The sequence below is a fragment of the Ylistrum balloti genome, unplaced genomic scaffold (assembly GCF_031769215.1).
Source record: "Ylistrum balloti isolate Yb309-2 unplaced genomic scaffold, AGI_CSIRO_Ybal_v1 Utg370324, whole genome shotgun sequence".
Taxonomy (NCBI): Eukaryota; Metazoa; Mollusca; class Bivalvia; order Pectinida; family Pectinidae; genus Ylistrum; species Ylistrum balloti.
In genome coordinates, this window is record NW_026782237.1 from 1189506 (window position 1) to 1212433 (window position 22928).

Consider the following 22928-nt stretch of genomic DNA (forward strand, 5'->3'; position numbering starts at 1 on the left):
GATGTCTATGTATGTGTACACCAATTCAGTATCTGTTATAACTTCACAATAGTCATTACCAGTAGTTGATAGGCATAAATATTTAATACAAGTATTCTTTAAACAAAATAATTATCATGTCATACATTGTATACAATGTGTTTTTCTGACACAAATTTTAGTCAATCTGATAAAAATCAAGTGTTACATTGTATAGTTATATTCTAGTACCACACAACTACATTGATGTTCAGGTGTATTGAGAAGTAGACCAAGCCATCTAACAGCTGATTTTTTTATCAGATTACTAACTAGTTATTTAGATTATCATCATTTACAAATATTCTTCACTTTATTCATTATTCATGTGACCCCGGAGCCCTGGTTCATACATATACTGGAGGCCTTGATATTACATGAAATTGTTATATATAATTACAAAGATAACTTAAAGAGAAAATCATGTAAACTCAAGGTAAAAATGAGACTTTTGTCATAGATAATTTTTCTGTCAATTTGTAAAGAATATAAATATCTACTTTAACATGAAATACCAAATAAAAAGTTTCAGTGCTCTGAGTGTAGGTGAGAGAGTCTGGTCAAACATTTTCTTTGTTTTAAGTTAAATGTAAAAATGTAGGTCACAACAGTGTTGGAAATAGAGCCCATACAAGACAAAGCACCAAAGGACAGAAAGGAAAAATCAAACCTATAGTCCCCACTTCCCCAATTTCCAGTGGGAGAAGATACAAGGTCACCAAATGTAAGTCTGGTGTTGAAATGTTCACAAGACTCATTTAACATGCACATAAAAAATCAGATAGGAATGATAAAACCTGTCACAAAATAATGTGAGAAATGAAACTTACAGAAGTTAAGGAAGTGATAAGTGATCAGTCACAAGATAGACGAAATTCATTACCATTGTGGAAAATGATCAGTCACACGATTGATGAAACATTTAACGGTCACAGGAGTGACAAGGAAATAAGTCACAGGTAGGACGAATTCTTTAACAGTCATGAGTGACTAGAGTGATCAGTTATAGGAGGGATGAAACCTTTAACAGTCACAGGAGTGACATGTCAGCAGTCACGAGGGATGAAATCAGAGCAGTTCCACAAAAATCAAACCAATAGATCAATTCAGACATATATAACCAGATACCAAACATTAAACATTTATTATGAAACTAATTACCTCCATACCTACAAGTATTGAGTAATGTAAGAACTCTTGGTTCCTTGAATATAAAGACCAAGGGTATCAATAGCATAATATGTACTATATCTTTAGTCGTGATCTTAGCTCCCATAGAGAAGGGCCAGAGTTTAACAATCCTTGTGACAATGTTGTGTTCATTTTCAGCAAGCAATGTAATTTATTGGATGTATTTTATGCCATCAGAAGCTAGAAAAAATCACTGTTATATGACTGATTTTATCTCTTCATTATCAGCCATTGCATGCATGTGGAGAAGCTATTCCTATGGTAGGACCCCAACACATGGCTAGCCCTTGCAGCATGAGCTTGTCAAATAGTTCATGTCCAGCAACTGTAAATGGTTTTAGGTTGAGGGACTAAGGGGCAGGCACAGATTCTTTTCTAAGGTTCTAAGCACATTAATTCCACTGCATAATTTTCTTAATTATATGTTTAGCTACTTCATGAGAAGGGAATTCTGTTCTCTCGAAACACCATCAAAACCAAATCATACCAGCTACTAATTTCATACATTCAATCCATATATATGTTTATTTAACAAAGTATACATTTACTTTCCTACCTTTGAAACAAAAACCGGGTAAGTACAGCACCAGGTGATCAGTTCCAATGAACAATACACAATAATAGAGAAATTATGGTTTCCTTAAAAACAAAATGTAATAACCTTGTAACCATTAAACCCTATATTAATGAAATATTTCTATGGTGAAATAACATCAGTTTCACTGTACATGAGTTGTGTTAAGGCAGAACAAGGTATATAGTGATCAGGTCATCATCACAGCCAAAATGTGCATTCAGAAAATAGGATGACGATGACGACAAGGACAATAGATTCGATGGATCAAGCCACAATGTTGTCTTAAATGGGACACTTTTCATGATTTTCTTAAATATCATTATCACCAGAAACAAATAGTGACATCATACGAGCCTAAGTAAAATGACTGACCTTTGAGACTTTCCAAATTCTGAAAGGTCTTTTATGGAGTTTCCAATTACAAAGAATCTCCAGCTGCATCTTGTAGAGGGCAAACATAAGATAAAACAATAAATATATATTAAATTCCATACATACTAATACAATACTTTTATATGTCATCAGTCTTTCTCATTTTAGATGGACTGCAGTCACCAGAATAATTATCTCCCCCTATATTGCTCACAAGTGGGATAACTTCACTCATTTCATGACTAGAGTTGTAAGTGCTGCTGTTGACTTCACTCTGGTTCACTTTGAAATTGTCAATAACTGAGAAAACATTGCTCATATCAGTGTCATTACCCACTGATCCATCAGTGGCTGGAGTGACATTACTGTTTTTGTGTGAGTTTACATGGTCTTGCTGAGTAATGATCTTGCTCATCACATCACTGCCTGCAGAGGTTGATGATATTCCGTTTTCCTGTGTGAGGTCCGAGTTTGATATTGTGGCAGGTGTGGTCTTGGTTTTTCTGATAGGGGATCCATTGACAGATGTTGGTGTGGCTGCAAAATAACAGTTACGTTTTATACTTATAAAAGACAAAGACTGTTATCCCCTTTTAGCAGAATGGAAATTCATTATTCTAACTTTGTAACATTAACGAAATTACCGAATCAATGCTAAATTCAATTATCAATACATGTTATTGTTCAAATCTCGAGAAATAGCTACCTGCACACTTTTTTTTTACACTTTGATTAAAGTTATCCCAATATGAATCTATTTCATGTAAATGTAACAATACTGTTGAGAGTTTTTTTCTATCATAGGCCTAAATTCATCTTAAACCCAGTAAATAAAGATGATTGATTACCAGGAATTTTAAACACAGCATTTCCTTTGTTACGTTTTTCCATAGCTAGTCTTTTATTCCTCTCCATTCTCTCCACCTGTTCAGGAGTCAGGCCCTGTAATCAAAAACAATCAGCACAAATATTTACATCCCATATTTCAGATAAATTTGCTTTGACAATCGCTGATAGCATTCTACTTTGTGATAGATATTATTATTCAACACAATTCTTCCAACTGCATTATGAAATTACTTATTTCTGTATACAGAACACAAAAAGAGGCAAAACAGACCTTACTCCATAGCTTCAGAATCTCTTTTGAATTAAGTTCATTTTATTTATATAACCTTAAAAGTTGTGTAGATAATTGAATTTATTTTAAAGATATAAAGTGGTCAGCCCTTCATTCAAGAATGTTACTTAAGAATCTGAAGATTAACACCCTGTAAAAGGTAATTTCGAGTAACTGTGCAAGCGAGTAAACCTCATTCATTTTGTAATACCATCAAGTGAGTACACGTACATTTACTGTTCAATCCTGTGTCTTGTGTAATGTGAAAGTACCATGTGAGTACAAAGCTGATATGTTTCATAAAATGAAGCCAACAGACTTTAATAGTCAAAACCTATTGCTTTTGTTGTTGTAACATATGTAACAGAAGTAATGTTATTAACAAAGTGTTAGTAACTCAAACTACATCCTACATGTAATGCAAATCCTCCAATTAAGCTACCATCCCATAAGATGATCAAGTTTGATTTTTCACAGTGGAAAGTAAACAAATTATGCTTGAAAACATGATTTTTTATAAAAGTAAATTGTACCGCACCTTATTGGGAAAAGTAAGACTCTAGGGGTCATGAAATTCATGTGTGCTACAGATTGTGCGCGTCTTTGACAGTCCTATAGAAATACACACCATTGCCAGACTGCAGCTGCCATTGCTACTGGGTGTGTGAGGGGTGGAGGGGGTGTGGCTGTTGTCTGTGTTGTGGGATGAGGGCGTGTCTGACTGGGACAAAGCTGTCATGAGATGTGACGTTTTCACAGGTGTAGGTCTGTTCTTCATTGCCTCTTCTTCCTCGCGGATCATTTCATCCCAAACATCTTCAGCATCTCGATCTAAGCCAGGCTTAAACACAAAAATATAGTCATATTTACAAGATTTCATTGGAAAATTCTTATTGAAGGTTCTTAGTACAGTAACATTATCATTTTTTTCCATTTCATAAACATTTCAAAATCTTAAGCATAAAGTAAAAATGATAATGTTCCAAAACGTTCACCTTTATGTCTCCCAGAACTCAATGTCACAGACATCAAACTAATGAATGGTTGACAGGGACTGTATTCTATCTACATAAAAGATCACATACTTGTGTACCACCATCCTGACCAATGATTGACAGGGATATCCTCTTTATAAATAAGATCACATCCTTGTGTATCACCATTCTGACCAATAATTGACAGGGATATCCTCTTTATAAATAAGATCACATCCTTGTGTATCACAATTCTGACCAATGATTGACAGGGATATCCTCTTTATAAATAAGATCACATCCTTGTGTATCACAATTCTGACCAATGATTGACAGGGATATCCTCTTTATAAATAAGATCACATCCTTGTGTATCACCATTCTGACCAATGATTGACAGGGATGTACTCTTTATAAATAAGATCACATCCTTGTGTATCACCATTCTGACCAATGATTGACAGGGATATACTCTTTATAAATAAGATCATATCCTTGTGTATCACCATTCTGACCAATGATTGACAGGGATGTACTCTTTATAAATAAGATCACATCCTACTATTTATAAATAAGATCACATCCTTGTGTACCACTATTCTGACCAATGATTGACAGGGATGTACTATTTATAAATGAGATCACATACTTGTGTACCACTATTCTGGTTTGTTCCACTGGTCATTCCATCCTCATCTTCTTCGTCAGCCTCCTGGACAAAGTCACTGGACAGAATTGGCATGTCAAGTCTCATTTTCTTTATACATGACTGGAAATACAAAGATATCATTAATGTCTTGAATTTATAACAAAGCTATAACTTAACAAATTTATGTATATAACACAAAAGTTTCCCTACATCTTCTCTATCGTGTACTTTTCTGCCTTACATCATTACATCAACAAGGACATAGTCATCAAGATCCTCTGCCCATGGTCATTTGTAAAATATATACATTCAAAGTGAGCAACATGGAAAACTAAAGTATTGAAACCGTTTATTCTTTACATTGTTTACTGTGTACATCCTGTATGTTTTAACTGTGTAGATCCTGTATGTTTTAACTGTGTAGATTCTGTAAGTTTTAACTTTGTACATCCTGTAAGTTTTAACTGTGTACATCCGGTATGTTTTAACTGTGTAAATCCTGTATGTTTTAACTGCATACATCCTGTATGTTTTAACTGTGTACATCCTGTAAGTTTTAGCTGTGAACATCCTGTAAGTTTTAACTGTGTACATCCTGTAAGTTTTAACTGTGTACATCCTGTAAGTTTTAACTGTGTACATCCTGTATGTTTTAACTGTGTACATCCTGTATGTTTTAACTGTGTACATCCTGTATGTTTTAACTGTGTTCATCCTGTATGTTTTAACCGTGTACATCCTGTAAGTTTTAACTGTGTACATCCTGTATGTTTTAACTGTGTACATCCTGTAAGTTTTAACTGTGTACATCCTGTATGTTTTAACTGTATACATCCTGTAAGTTTTAACTGTGTACATCCTGTATGTTTTAACTGTGTAAATCCTGTAAGTTTTAACCGTGTACATCCTGTATGTTTTAACTATGTACATCCTGTATGTTTTAACTGTATACATCCTGTATGATTTAACTATGTACTAACACAATTAACTGTTACATTACCTGTACTTCCTTTTTGGTACCCAGTCTTTCTATCCTTTCCAAAACTTCATCAAATGGCATTTTAGGAAAGAGTCTGTGAGCCCAATGTTCTAGGTACTTCATAATTACTCCTAAGTCTTTAGCCTGTGCAGAATGAGGTATGTTTTTGATTACACTTTGCTGTGTTGCAGTTCCATAAAGAGCAGCCATCTTACATAATAACACATCATACATCCCTTTGGTTCAACACTTAATGTTGCTGGTAATGAGACAATCCTTTTTTCCCTTTCAAATTGCTGCTTCCACTAATACCATGTTCTGGATCACAAATACCAGCCTTAACATCTTTAGAAATACTTACCAAAGAAATGTATCTTTAGATTAAACTGAAACCTTAATATAGGAATATTCACCTTGTCCTACTAATACTAAATCTATATTGTCATTCTATTGGTGGTATCACCATGCTTTTTGTCCCCAAATAACCAGTCAAGCGGTATCAATTTATTCTTATGAATCCACTGGTTAATCCAGAACATGGAGGATACTAACCATTGTGGAAATGAGGAAATTTTTCACCAATTTTGGGAAATTAGATAATTCAGCTAGTCCTTCTTGCCAGAATTCAAAAGAGGGATATAGTTAAAATCTATGACACATGAAGTTTATATAAATAAAATATGACACATGAAGTTTATATAAATAAAATCTGATTTCATAATGTGAAAATATATTACGCAAAAATATACTTATTAACTCTGTTGGGAAAATATCCCCATGTCTTCAGTATATTTTTTGAATGGGGAATCTGTTTATATTCAGTGGGGAAAACACAATAAGGGGAATATTACCCTTTCTTGGTAGTAACATTTGTCTAGATTAATCCCTGAAATCCAATATCATGGACATTACCCTGCCAAATATTTTTGATTCAATTTACCAAATCTCATGACTTTGTTTTATAATACTAACTTTTACATTACATTAAATCTTGTAAATGAACTTTTGATTTTTGTTACTAACTCTATGATCATTGTTTTATCATACAATGTACAAACCTCATGACAATTTTATTACTGAAACCAACATTATGAACTTTGTTTACTGATACTAACCTCATGACCTTTGCCCTTAAACTTGACTCCCTGGAATGTTTTGGGAAGAATAGGAATTCCTCTTTCACCACACAATCTGCAAAGGTAAAGCAAAACTGTGACTACAAAGCAAGTGTGTATTGTACTGATGAAGTACTTGACTGTCAAGGTTTGTACTCGAATGAAAGTTACATACCATACTTACTCAAGTGTTTATCCAACCAACCCAGGTGCAAATTGTACTGACCAAGGTATGTATTGGACATGCACAGTTGTGTTGACTGAGGTGTGTATTGTACTGACTGAGGTGTGTATTGTACTGACAGGTGTGTATTGTACTGACTGAGGTGTGTGTTGTACTGACTGAGGTGTGTTATGTACTGACTGAGGTGTGTATTGTACTGACTGAGTTGTGTATTGTACTGACTGAGTAGTGTATGGTTATGACTGAGTTGTGTATTGTACTGACTGAGGTGTGTATTGTACCGACTGAGGTGTGTATTGTACCGACTGAGGTGTGCATTGTACATACTGAGGTGTGTATTGTACTGACTGAGGTGTGTATTGTACCGACTGAGGTGTGTGTTGTACTGACTGAGGTGTGTATTGTACTGTACTGACTGAGGTGTGTATTGTACTGACTGAGGTGTGTATTGTACTGACTGAGGTGTGTATTGTACCGACTGAGGTGTGTGTTGTACTGACTGAGGTGTGTATTGTACTGTACTGACTGAGGTGTGTATTGTACTGACTGAGGTGTGTATTGTACTGACTGAGGTGTGTATTGTACCGACTGAGGTGTGTGTTGTACTGACTGAGGTGTGTATTGTACTGTACTGACTGAGGTGTGTATTGTACTGACTGAGGTGTGTATTGTACTGACTGAGGTGTGTATTGTACCGACTGAGGTGTGTGTTGTACTGACTGAGGTGTGTATTGTACTGACTGAGGTGTGTATTGTACTGACTGAGGTGTGTATTGTACCGACTGAGGTGTGCATTGTACATACTGAGGTGTGTATTGTACTGACTGAGGTGTGTATTGTACTGACTGAGGTGTGTATTGTACCGACTGAGGTGTGTATTGTACTGACTGAGGTGTGTATTGTACTGTACTGACTGAGGTGTGTGTTGTACCGACTGAGGTGTGTATTGTACTGACTGAGGTGTGTATTGTACTGACTGAGGTGTGTATTGTACTGACTGAGGTGTGTATTGTACCGACTGAGGTGTGCATTGTACATACTGAGGTGTGTATTGTACTGACTGAGGTGTGTATTGTACTGACTGAGGTGTGTATTGTACCGACTGAGGTGTGTATTGTACTGACTGAGGTGTGTATTGTACTGTACTGACTGAGGTGTGTATTGTACCGACTGAGGTGTGTATTGTACTGACTGAGGTGTGTATTGTACTGACTGAGGTGTCTATTGTACTGACTGAGGTGTCTATTGTACTGACTGAGGTGTGTATTGTACTGTACTGAGGTGTGTATTGTACTGACTGAGGTGTGTATTGTACTGTACTGAGGTGTGTATTGTACTGACTGAGGTGTGTATTGTACTGACTGAGGTGTGTATTGTACCGACTGAGGTGTGTGTTGTACCGACTGAGGTGTGTATTGTACCGACTGAGGTGTGTATTGTACTGACTGAGGTGTCTATTGTACTGACTGAGGTGTCTATTGTACTGACTGAGGTGTGTATTGTACTGACTGAGTAGTGTATGGTTATGACTGAGGTGTGTATTGAACTAAGGTAAGTAAAATTCTGACTCAGTATTGTGTTTGGCTAAGGTGTGTATTGTACCCACTGGGATACTTTCCAATATTCCTAGATGCCATTTCCTGCATTTTAGGCTATTCTGAGCTAAAAAGATTGAACCTTGAAACATTATGTCTTTTTTTTGTTTAGTTTTTCCCTGCTTTTTTCCCCATCAATGCTAATATTAGGCTACAGCCATTGCACCCTAAGAATAAACAGACACATGGAAATTAATTCATTTATACCCCTCCCCATCATCAATATCAGCACTCTTGGGCTTTTGGATTTTGAGAAGAATTCATTTAAAATTTTTAACATATTTGACCCCTGTGGCATTGAAAGCGGGTCAAGGTCATTTATATTAACAAACTTGGAAGCCTTTCATCTCATCATGCTACAGGCCCAATATTAGCACCCTGGGTTTTTTGTTTATTGAGAAGAAGTTGTTCAAACATTTTAACATACCTCAGGCATTTAGTTCTTCATCCCGTTCACCTACATACTCAATATCAGTACCCTGAGCCTTTTTGTTTATTTAGGAGAAGTCATTTGAATGGATAGTTTACGCACAGCGGACAGTACATGATGATGGACAAAATATGATGGCTATGAGTCATCTTGACCATTCGGGTCAGATCACCTAATAAATATCAACTATATATCAATTTCACTTGCTCGCTTATGAAATTCTGCTAAGTACCCCATATGTAAACATTTTTTAAGTTACAGTAATATTTTGTCATTATATGAAGTAAAGAGAAAATTAATATACTCTGCTGTAGCTACTGGTCAATGGTCCCTGTGTATACTTGTGAGTCACTGTACCCTAACACTTCAAAATAGCCAGCGGTCAACATAACTGTACACTATATATACACCTTCACCTTAAGGCATTTGATCAGCCTACTTTCTAGACTTATGTAGTAGATATTAAAAAGTACATGCTTACTCAGTTTCTACATTTACAATATCAGGATCTTTCATCACAGATCAAAGAGGTTACATGTACATCATTACTATTTCCCGATGATATTACAATATCAGAAAGACTGAGGTCAGTAGAACTGGCCGTCAATTCTTAAACTTGTGGTGATCAATCTAATTAATTCCAAGGCTGAAGTAAAACATTGTATACGTAGAATGTCTTTGCTCAGTTTCCACACATACAAAATCAATGTAAAGATATGCTTCTTACTGCCTCAGAAAGATATGTCCAGTTTCCAAACAGAATGTGAAAAATGGCCCAGTTTCCATAAAAACTCTGACAAATGACTTGGCTCTCCTACAGACTCGAAAAAAATCCCACTTTCTACAGAGTGAGGAGAGAAGTCCAGTTACCTGATAGGGTGTGAAGATATATTTAGCTTTTATACATTGTGACGATAGACCAATTTTTTATATAGACAGTGATGAATAACCAAGTTTTGATACAGACTGTGATGATAAACCCATTTTCTGTGCACAGTGCGAAGACAAAGTTTTTATACAGAATGTAAGAACCAGATAACTGCTTTTGGAACATTGAGCTTGGAGTAACTTTGGAACATGAAAATTGTTTCAGTATTTGTAAAGTTTCTCAATGCTGTTAGAGTTTCTATCATTGCCTGATCTATGTCCCGCTAACACAAGGAAATCCTGTACTAAACACATAATCCTAGTCAGAGCAGTCATGTGGATAACTCGCTGTATCTTGTGGAAATCCATCCAACCCTTCTGGAAAAGTAGCAATTTTGAAGAAAAGTCGAGAGCTGGAAAGATGACAGACACTGCATATATATATAAGTTCACTGATCTGTTGGACTAATGATACACTAATCTGTTGGACTATGATACACTGATCTGTTGGACTAATGATACACTGATCTGTTGGACTAATGATACACTGATCTGTTGGACTAATGATACACTGATCTGTTGGACTAATGATACACTGATCTGTTGGACTAATGATATACTGATCTGTTGGACTAATGATACACTGATCTGTTGGACTAATGATACACTGATCTGTTGGACTAATGATACACTGATCTGTTGGACTAATGATACACTGATCTGTTGGACTAATGATACACTGATCTGTTGGACTAATGATACACTGATCTGTTGGACTATGATACACTGATCTGTTGGACTAATGATACACTGATCTGTTGGACTAATGATATACTGATCTGTTGGACTAATGATATACTGATCTGTTGGACTAATGATATACTGATCTGTTGGACTATGATACACTGATCTGTTGGACTAATGATACACTGATCTGTTGGACTATGATACACTGATCTGTTGGACTATGATACACTGATCTGTTGGACTAATGATACACTGATCTGTTGGACTATGATACACTGATCTGTTGGACTAATGATACACTAATCTGTTGGACTAATGATACACTGATCTGTTGGACTAATGATACACTGATCTGTTGGACTATGATACACTGATCTGTTGGACTATGATACACTGATCTGTTGGACTATGATACACTGATCTGTTGGACTAATGATACACTGATCTGTTGGACTATGATACACTGATCTGTTGGACTATGATACACTGATCTGTTGGACTAATGATACACTGATCTGTTGGACTATGATACACTGATCTGTTGGACTATGATACACTGATCTGTTGGACTAATGATACACTGATCTGTTGGACTATGATACACTGATCTGTTGGATTAATGATATACTGATCTGTTGGACTAATGATACACTGATCTGTTGGACTATGATACACTGATCTGTTGGACTAATGATACACTGATCTGTTGGACTATGATACACTGATCTGTTGGATTAATGATACACTAATCTGTTGGACTAATGATACACTGATCTGTTGGACTATGATACACTGATCTGTTGGACTATGATACACTGATCTGTTGGACTATGATACACTGATCTGTTGGACTAATGATACACTGATCTGTTGGACTAATGATACACTGATCTGTTGGACTATGATACACTGATCTGTTGGACTAATGATACACTAATCTGTTGGACTATGATACACTGATCTGTTGGACTAATGATACACTGATCTGTTGGACTAATGATACACTGATCTGTTGGACTAATGATATACTGATCTGTTGGACTATGATACACTGATCTGTTGGACTATGATACACTGATCTGTTGGACTAATGATAAACTGATCTGTTGGACTATGATACACTGATCTGTTGGACTAATGATACACTAATCTGTTGGACTAATGATACACTGATCTGTTGGACTATGATACACTGATCTGTTGGACTAATGATACACTGATCTGTTGGACTATGATACACTAATCTGTTGGACTATGATACACTGATCTGTTGGACTAATGATACACTGATCTGTTGGACTAATGATACACTGATCTGTTGGACTAATGATACACTGATCTGTTGGACTATGATACACTGATCTGTTGGACTATGATACACTGATCTGTTGGACTATGATACACTGATCTGTTGGACTAATGATACACTGATCTGTTGGACTAATGATACACTGATCTGTTGGACTATGATACACTAATCTGTTGGACTATGATACACTGATCTGTTGGACTTATGATACACTGATCTGTTGGACTATGATACACTGATCTGTTGGACTAATGATATACTTGTTAAGTACAACTATCAGAGAACCAACCTTGTAGCGTCCAGTTTTGGCATCGGTTTTCTAACTACTTTTTTAGCTGCTCCTTTGGATAAATCTTTCAGCTTTGAAAGAACTTCACTATTTTCTGCAAAACAAAGAGAAAACAACTTAAAGAAAAATTATCACAAATACACTATTGAGAATCAGAACAGAGTTCATTTAATGAAAATGAATGTCACTGAATATCAATGAACTCAATGGATTTTTCTCAACACTTATTTCTAATTCAATTCATTAATGAATTCTTCTCAACATTTATTTTCTAACTCTATCTATTGAAGTTACAAAATTCCCGATCTCCGTGATCCATCTTTAGGCCAGTGACTCATCAAATCATTCGATGACTTAGATAAATCTACAACTTGTCCTGACAACATACAAATTGAAGATTCTATGGCAAAGAAAGTGATCATTGGCAACCAACACAATCTCACTCAAGTAGGGAAGTGGGTAGGATGATTAGGACAATGGAACCATAATGCTTACTGGAATTTCCACAGAATTACAATGAGACAGATGGACGTGTATATATTTTTTTCATTTCAGCGAGTTTCTGGAAAGTTGAAATGAAAAATTTGTGATACATTTCATAAACTGCATATGAAACAAAAACAAATTGAAGATCCATTTTATCACAGGAACTCGTTAACTTTGCAAATATCACAGAAAACATGGTTTCCTATGTCTCTTGAAGACATCTTCATTCCTATTACTGGTCTCCATTATTAATGAAATATCAATGAAATCGGAGGGTGTGATTTAATCATCTGCAGATATTACAATAGTTAGTGTGTAAAATATTACAGGTACATTCACTAAATACCACACCAATCTTCTGTAGTAAATATAATCCACTGATGTAACATGTTATACCTGCATCGTCCCCATTCTCATCATCATGCTGAGCCATACTCCCATCTTCCTCTGGTAGGTCTTGCAATGGACCCACAGATGGAAAATCCTCATCATGGTCTTCAAAAATGTCCTCCATATTCAAGTCGACTGTCTCCATGTTTGACGTTCTGTAATCTGAAATGAGAAATCACTGATGTTTATTCTCCAGTGGTTATCTGACTTTTCAATCTCTTAATCTCTTTTGGATTCCAAAATAGGAATAAAATAAAACACATTTCTGTAATTCAATATTCCAACACAAGTGCAACAAGTCACCCATTTTGGGTATCACAAATCAACACAACAAGTTCCACACAATCATTCCCTATGGTAAAAATGAAATTCTGTGGTGCTAAAACAAAAGAATATGGAACTGCTGGAAAATCTTTATATATATAAAAGAATAAATATCTGAACACTCTGGAATCTGAGAAAATCTCCATGTAAACAAGCCTTAACAAGATTTTCAAGATGACTGCCACAACGACAAATGTGAATGGAACATGGACACAATTGCCAGGACCATTTGTAAACCATAGACACCTTAATAATCAAAACCAGGATTTTATACATCTGTCCACTCAGGTGTTGGGATAACTAGACATTTAACAATGCCAAATACCAAGAATTTTGTTAGTACATTATGAAATATGACCATGCATTGTCCTACTCAGTTACAAAGGACCTGTCATTTGCCAATCAGAAACTTTCCTCTGAATAAAAAAAAAAAACAAAATTTATTTTCAGCAAGACTGCCACAATGAACAGCAAGAATACAGCACAGGTCTCTAAGGGTCATCTGTGGACGTGATTGTACAACTAATTACCTGGTTGTGAAAATTCTTATCTTGATATCAGACATTTTGTCAAGATGACAAAGCATGGTGGATATCCTAGATGTTACAAGGAGTAGATAATTATTTCAGTTTGTTTTGTTCGCACTTCAAATATGGAATGAATTTCTATGTCCATGTGCGATATGGTAGGTTTGTTTGTGAAATTCTGCCATTTATATCTAATAATCAAAAGTGCCATACCAAGATAATTAAATGTTTCATGTCCTTCAGTACATCCATACTTTAGATCACACTCAAGCTCTTTCTGAATCTATTGTCATGTAAAATAAATAATTCATATAAATTTTCACCAATGTATGCAGATCATGTAGATCCCCTGGGTTGCTTGGCCATATATTCTTCCAGTCATACCAAATCACTTTAACAAGCATACCTGATTATTTTACAATATAATTGGCTGTTTATGTGGTCAAGATTTTGTTATAAATCAGATTGTAGGGACTGTTTCTTACTCTGCCTCACATCAAAAGACATACTAGAATTACAAAGCCTTTTAATGAATCTTCTTTTGATGTCAACAAAAGGTCTAGGCCAAACTGACTGGACATTGATGATACACAGTCATTAAACAGTACGATAGTTTTAGTAATGAGGCAACAATTTTGCATCTCCTGAATCTATAAAAAAAATTCATTATTCTGTATGGGTTAACTAACGGAAACAAAATGAAGACCATTTTGGTAACATTTCCAATTGCACACCATACAACATAGTTTTCAGTGAAAAACCATGACATTTCTAGAGGTTATCTCTTATTTAAAGGATTGATATTAATTATTTCAACAATCGTGAGGTCATCACACTGGGTTTCTGGATATATTTAAAATGTTCTAGATAGGATTAAAAAACATGTAGGGCATTGTCCCATAAAAGGACATTTTTATGAATGAAATAATTATTCAAGGGAATTTCTAAATGGAGTCAATGATATACAATATATCTTGGAAAAATCAATGTTTTCTGAAGAGAACAGGCTTTGTATAGGAAAGTTCACAGCGTTTAGTACCCATGCTGACAACCATGACTACAAACACCCATCTACAACAGGGCTTCAGATACAAGGAATTAGTACACAGGATAATCCACACCATATCTATTATTATGCTGAAGTTGGAAAATTTTCCTGTAGGATGTCTCAAACATAACTTAAGCAAGTTCAGGATACACGACCACCGTGTCTCACCTATATATATAGAGGTATATCAGAACTAATTCCTAATATATATATATACAACGTACAAGAAAATTCTAGAGCAACAGAATGGTGATCTACTGCACCTATCAGATCAAAAGGCAGATATATATATATATACAGTGCTTCTATAATTATCCTTCAGTAAGCCCCTGACCCAACACACAACAGCTATATATTTACGTAGGCCAGGCATATGACTACATAAATCAGGTTTAAATTTACTTTCACTTTTGCTTTATATGTATATTAAGCATCATTAAAAACTTGGGCCTCAATGATCATCTGTGTTAACGTATGAACAAGTAACCTTAGGCCTTATTGATCATATGTTTGTTTATGAACAAGAAACCTTAGGCCTTAATGATCATATGTTGATGTATGAACAAGTAACCATAGGCAATAAAAATCATATGTTTATGTATGAACAAGTAACCTTAGGCCTGAATGATCATCTGTTTGTATATGAACAAGAAACTTTAGGCCTTAATGATCATCAAACACCACATGGAATATCCATTTGAAACAAATTGACAGAACCATTTGGGCAAGACATGTCCCTTAACATTTCTACAACAGGAGATGAACCAAATTCATTTATTAAAGAAATAATTGCCTGTCCCTAATGGTGCTTCAGACTAAATTTGCCTGAAATCTTTTCATGCATTAAAAAGGAGGAGTATTTAAAAGCAGATTTTAGCTAATTTTTCTTCAGGGGCCAAATCAACTTCATCAAATGCCTTCTTCCACTTGTGTTTCAGACACCTGCACTCCGACATTTAAGAAGAGCATTTTAAAGCAAAATTTCAGTTAACTTCTCCTTTAGGGCCCTGGCTTCGTATCCCCAGGGGTTGAATAATTTTCATTTACGCAAGAAATGATTGCTCCTTCTGAATGAGAAAATTTGCTTAAAACTGAATCTTAATCAGTAAAGAAGGAGCAGGAGAGGACAATGACAAAGCATGATGGCACTAGGTCTTGACCCTAATAAATCACCTATATGTCTATTTCACATGATGATTGTTTACAGGGATTGCTATCTGTACAGCATGGCTATGTGTATCTTTACTTTCAGTAATATATGGTAATGGGATTGCGACCTTAATATCCAGGAATTCAGTCCCAAGAGGCATAAGCAATATTCACTCAGAACATCAACAGCTATACAAGTCTATGCTTATTAATTATAAATCATAATATTCTTATGACCCTGAAAGCCATTATGAGAGTTTTATAGAAAGTTTATAGCAATATTCTAGAAAACAAGGCTTTGCCAGTAACAGCCTTTATTAGCATTTGATTCTGCAGTCAGGTCGACTTTGTCCAAATGATCTGATTTGCACTGCTGTTATACATAAAATTTCAAAGTCAAGATATCCAGATTTGGCAGATGATATTGTTTGAATGTTTTTATTTGTCTGGTACCTGTTGGCAGTAGGTCAAGGTTATTATTATGAAGAAAACTAGGACACCCAATCCATGATATCTAGACATCAAAATATGATTACATGTGATTTTCTTGAGCCTGAAGAAGAAGATGTTCATGCCAATGTATCTGTCTTAGACACTATTCACATGGACATGGATTTACAAGATGTATCTGTCTTTGACACTATTCACACGAACATGGATTTACAAGATGAAATGTTACAGAGGTAAAGATATATCTAACAACAAATACTCAGGCCTCTGAGTAACATAAAAACTGACAGTTAACAAAAACAAAACTTCCAAATACATTGCCATGATAGATGGTTTAAACATCAACAGCTGAAATTGTATTTAAAACTAGTTTTGTAAGACTTAATTTGAATTGAAATGTTTGATCTAAATTTAAGAACCTCAACATCAGCGCAGAATACAACATAATAACATACAGTAGCTAGTTTCCTGTATAGAAATTATATGAGGCCTGTATTAGGACATGGTGGGTCAGCTTGACCCGTGGTCAGCTGTACCCAATACACCTAGGTAGAGTGTGTTTATCTATTTTCCTATCAACATGTTCACAAAGCCAGTTTGTAGAAGCAGGATGGCAAAGCTTCCTGTTTATATAAAATGTATGCCAAGCCAAGGCAATTTAGGTCAACAACAAGACTGCTGTATTATCTAATGCAATGGTATGTATATATACACTGGGCCACAGGGGATTCCTTAGTAGATATTTGCTACTATGACTGATAGTATACCTTCAGTTATTTAACACATACTTACTTATCACCTCCACTCACTCAACACCTCCACTAACTCAACACCTACACTCACTCAACACCTACACTCACTCAACACCTACACTCACTACAAACCTACATTTACACTACAATACACTTACACAACACCTACACTTACTCAATGCCTACCAATGCACTTGCACAACACCTACACTCACTCAACACCTGCCAATACACTTACTCAACAATTGAACTCACTCAAAATATACACTTACTCAACAATTACTTTCACTCAACAACTTCACTTATTGAACACCTACACTTACTCAATGCCTGCCAATACACTTATTGAACACCAACACTTAATCAATGCCTGCCAATACTTACACAACACCTACACTTACTCAATGCCTGCCAATGCACTCATCAACAACACTCACTCAACACCTACAACATCTACATCTTATGACGATCTAAGGGTCAATTTCTCAGCTGATGGTCCATTTGACAAGAATTTTAATAATGCTTCTTAAATCTCCCACTCTGACTTGGGGTCTGACTTATGAAGCACTATTGCAATCCTAATGTGGAAGACTGTCAGAGTATCCACAGAAAACAGACAGGGTCTGAGTATCCACAGAAAACATACAGGGTCAGAGTATTCACAAAAAACATACAAGGTCGGCTTATCCACAAGAAACATACAGGGTCAGAGTATTCACAGAATACCTACAGGGTCAGAGTATTCACAGAAAACATACAGGGTCTGAGTATTCACAGAAAACAGACAGGGTCTGAGTATTCACAGAAAACAGACAGGGTCTGAGTATTCACAGAAAACATACAGGGTCAGAGTATTCACAGAAAACATACAGGGTTGGCTTATCCACAAGAAACATACAGGGTCAGAGTATTCACAGAATACCTACAGGGTGAGAGTATCCACAGAAAACATACAGGGTCAGAGTATCCACAGAAAACATACAGGGTCAGAGTATCCACAGAAAACATACAGAGTCAGAGTATTCACAGAAAACATACAGAGTCAGAGTATTCACAGAAAACATACAGGGTCTGAGTATTCACAGAAAACATACAGGGTCTGAGTATCCACAGAAAACATACAGGGTCAGAGTATCCACAGAAAACATACAGGGTCTGAGTATCCACAGAAAACATACAGGGTCAGAGTATCCACAGAAAACATACAGGGTCAGAGTATCCACAGAAAACATACAGAGTCAGAGTATTCACAGAAAACATACAGGGTCTGAGTATTCACAGAAAACATACAGAGTCAGAGTATTCACAGAAAACATAGAGTCAGAGTGTCCACAGAAAACATACAGGGTCAGAGTATTCACAGAATACCTACAGGATCAGAGTATCCACAGAAAACCTACAGGGTCAGAGTATCCACAGAAAACCTACAGGATCAGAGTATCCACAGAAAACATACAGAGTCAGAGTATTCACAGAAAACATACAGAGTCAGAGTATCCACAGAAAACATACAGGGTCTGAGTATCCACAGAAAACATACAGAGTCAGAGTATTCACAGAAAACATACAGGGTCTGAGTATCCACAGAAAACATACAGGGTCAGAGTATTCACAGAAAACATACAGGGTCTGAGTATCCACAGAAAACATACAGAGTCAGAGTATTCACAGAAAACATACAGGGTCTGAGTATCCACAGAAAACATACAGGGTCAGAGTATTCACAGAAAACATACAGGGTCTGAGTATTCACAGAAAACATACAGGGTCAGAGTATTCACAGAAAACATACAGGGTCTGAGTATCCACAGAAAACATACAGAGTCAGAGTATTCACAGAAAACATACAGGGTCAGAGTATTCACAGAAAACATACAGGGTCAGAGTATCCACAGAAAACATACAGAGTCAGAGTATTCACAGAAAACATACAGGGTCTGAGTATTCACAGAAAACATACAGAGTCAGAGTATTCACAGAAAACATACAGGGTCTGAGTATCCACAGAAAACATACAGGGTCAGAGTATCCACAGAAAACATACAGAGTCAGAGTATTCACAGAAAACATACAGGGTCTGAGTATTCACAGAAAACATACAGAGTCAGAGTATTCACAGAAAACATAGAGTCAGAGTGTCCACAGAATACCTACAGGATCAGAGTATCCACAGAAAACCTACAGGGTCAGAGTATCCACAGAAAACCTACAGGGTCAGAGTATTCACAGAAAACATACAGGGTCAAATAAGTGACCTCATACTTTTTCAAGTCCAGTTCGGAATTCAAATCTTTGTAAATTTTGTAGTACACAAAAGGCAAGTATATTATGCACTATTTGGCTAAATATCTGTATAGCAATCAGCTTCAGAGATGTATGTCTGTGGCTAGACTTTCTACTCATGCAATAAATAAAAGTTTCTTGGGTAACAAATTCAACTTTATATCTAATGAACTGTTTAAAACATTCAGTCATTGCAATGTCATTGTTGTGGTTCATTTTATCATAAAATTTATCGTTGTCAGTATATACCATGTGAATGATGTGTATTAACCATGCACAGAAAATTAGGACCAAATGGTATCTGGAGAGACATAATGATCCAATGATTCTGACTAATTGTTTGCATCAATCACTTGTTCCTTACAATTCACAGCCATGTATATGTAGGTAAGGAGTGCAAACTTTGATTTGGAAAACTAAGGAAAGAACGCACTTTATCAACATAATATTTATATTTATGAACATTATCTACATAGCATTAATCTGAGTAATATTACAAAATTACTTTCTCACAAAAATGATCAGATGTCAAATTCCATTTAATACTGTTACATGGTATCTGGTTCTCTACAAGATATTGCCAGTGTTTGATGATATACATCTAGACGTCTACTACAGCATATTTGTGGATTGTGAATTTGGAGACAATCCCTCCATCCTTGAAATCAGTTTCCAAGTCAGTATGTGATGTGGGTGATGTAAGAAATGTCTAATAGGAGCATACCATCTGATGTGAATTTTATTCAATAGAAGTATACCATCTGATGTGAATTTTATTCAATAGAAGTATACCATCTGATGTGAATTTTATTCAATAATAGGAGCATACCATCTGATGTGAATTTTATTCAATAGAAGTATACCATCTGATGTGAATTTTATTCAATAGAAGTATACCATCTGATGTGAATTTTATTCAATAATAGGAGCATACCATCTGATGTGAATTTTATTCAATAGAAGTATACCATCTGATGTGAATTTTATTCAATAGAAGTATACCATCTGATGTGAATTTTATTCAATAATAGGAGCATACCATCTGATGTGAATTTTATTCAATAGAAGTATACCATCTGATGTGAATTTTATTCAATAGGAGCATACCATCTGATGTGAATTTTATTCAATAGAAGTATACCATCTGATGTGAATTTTATTCAATAGAAGTATACCACCTGATGTGAATTTTCTTCAATAATAGGAGCATACCATCTATCTAGATAAGTTTAGGGATCCCCAGACACATTACAGTTGACACCAGGCTTATATCATAGAATTACATAATATTAAACAGAACCAGTAATAGCACACTCTTACAGTATCTTATAAATATTTTCCACTTAATATATTTTACAATGAAAATCAATTACAGTCAATTTTTTAATACATTTTCAAGCCTCTGTTTTTATAAACTTTGTTGCTATTTTTACAACTATTGCCCTGAGGAATCTAATTCACCATCGCTTGAATAGTACACTTATTACATAATTATCTGTTATTACACATGTGCAATATGATGGTATGATGGTGGAGCTATGATTAGCTAGAGGTTCTCATTGTTGCCACGGAGATGTCATTATTTTGTGGCATCATATTCTGAGTAAGAATACTTCTCAATTTTGACTTTCAGTAAAAAAAAAAGCTGTTTTCATGAATGTAAGGAAAAGTTAAAAAGAATCTTGTATTTATTTCCTTTTCATAAAAGATCTACTAAATCTGTTACATGTTTTTCAAACATTTTACCTTCCCAGAGGCTCTGAAAAATAAGAAATTCTCAAGACTTGTTTATTATCATACATTAGTGGAAAGGCAAGAAAATCTTGTATAAAATGTAAAACAAAACAACATTCAGTGTTGATAGCGAAAAACTACAATAGAATTTGTAATACTGATATAAGAACATAGGATCATAGTGTACACTGAACAGCCTTCACTACTATGCTAAAGTATACACAAGCGAGATGTCCAGTGTGTGTTACCGATACATGTCATTTCATCTGCAAACAAAGTGACATGTCAAACATTCTGTACCTAAAGTGACCTGTACACATATCACCAAACAACAGACAATATATGTTAATTAACTTTGTAGCCTGTGTTAGTGACAACCTCTATAGCTATAGTACAGACATCAGCACAGAATCAGTAATTAAGGCAGATGTAGATAATTACCAAAGAACTTACCTGTACAGTCTAGTTTGTCAGAATGGCATGAACAGCACTAACAGGTCAACGTGATCTGCTAACTCTATATAGGTGTGTACACATTTGAAGAAATTAATTAAATACACACCACAAAATCAATATGAGTCTGACCTCACTACAGGATAAACTGACCACTGTCTGTACTTTACAACAGGAGGTGACCACACCAGGTTAGATCAATAAACACATGCTGGACATTTATCACTGCAGAGGATATTAACAAAGAATCATACTAGGCATACACATTGGACAGGGTACTGCACACAGGGCCATATATCAGTGCAGGGGATACCAGGCAAAGGATCAAACTGGACGCTAACACTGGTGGGGATACTGCACACAGGGCTATACATAACCGCAGGGGATACTAGACTAAGGATCAAACTGGACGCTAACACTGGTGGGGATACTGGACACAGGGCTATACATCACTGCAGGGGATACCAGGCAAAGGATCAAACTGGCCGCTAACACTGGTGGGGATACTAGACACAGGGCTATACATCACTGCAGGGGATACTAGACTAAGGATCAAACTGGACGCTAACACTGGTGGGGATATTGGACATATGGTCAATCATCAGTGCAGGGGATAGCAGGCAAAGGATCAAACTGGACGCTAACACTGGTGGGGATACTGGACACAGGGCTATACATCACTGCAGGGGATACTAGACAAAGGATCAATCTGGATACCCAACACTTAAGGGGATAATGTAGATAGGAATGAACTGGACGCAAAACACTTGAGGTGATAATGTAGATAGGAATGAACTGGACACTAAACACTTGAGGGGATAATGTGGATAGGAATGAACTGGACACCAAACACTTGAGGGGATAATGTAGATAGGAATGAACTTGACACTAAACACTTTAGGGGATAATGTAGATA

At 35.8% G+C, this 22928-nt stretch overlaps 1 protein-coding gene across 2 annotated transcripts; it reads right to left on the bottom strand.

The window, feature by feature from the left end:
• Positions 1–910: 910 nt before the first annotated feature.
• LOC132553391 (TIMELESS-interacting protein-like) lies at positions 911–22467 on the bottom strand. 2 transcript variants are annotated; one of them, XM_060217637.1, is made up of 9 exons: positions 22013–22467; positions 13299–13454; positions 12417–12510; positions 6996–7071; positions 5902–6024; positions 4902–5021; positions 3907–4119; positions 3007–3100; positions 911–2695 (listed from the first exon to the last, which is right to left on the bottom strand). In XM_060217637.1, exons 2-9 carry the CDS (start codon positions 13435–13437, stop codon positions 2298–2300), a joined length of 1257 nt encoding a protein of 418 aa, XP_060073620.1. In that variant the 5' UTR covers positions 13438–13454; positions 22013–22467; the 3' UTR covers positions 911–2297. The 2 variants fall into 2 exon arrangements, with proteins under 2 accessions (XP_060073620.1, XP_060073621.1); XM_060217638.1 differs by lacking the exons at positions 13299–13454; positions 22013–22467 and adding an exon at positions 12912–12953.
• Between the last annotated feature and the right edge of the window lie 461 nt (positions 22468–22928).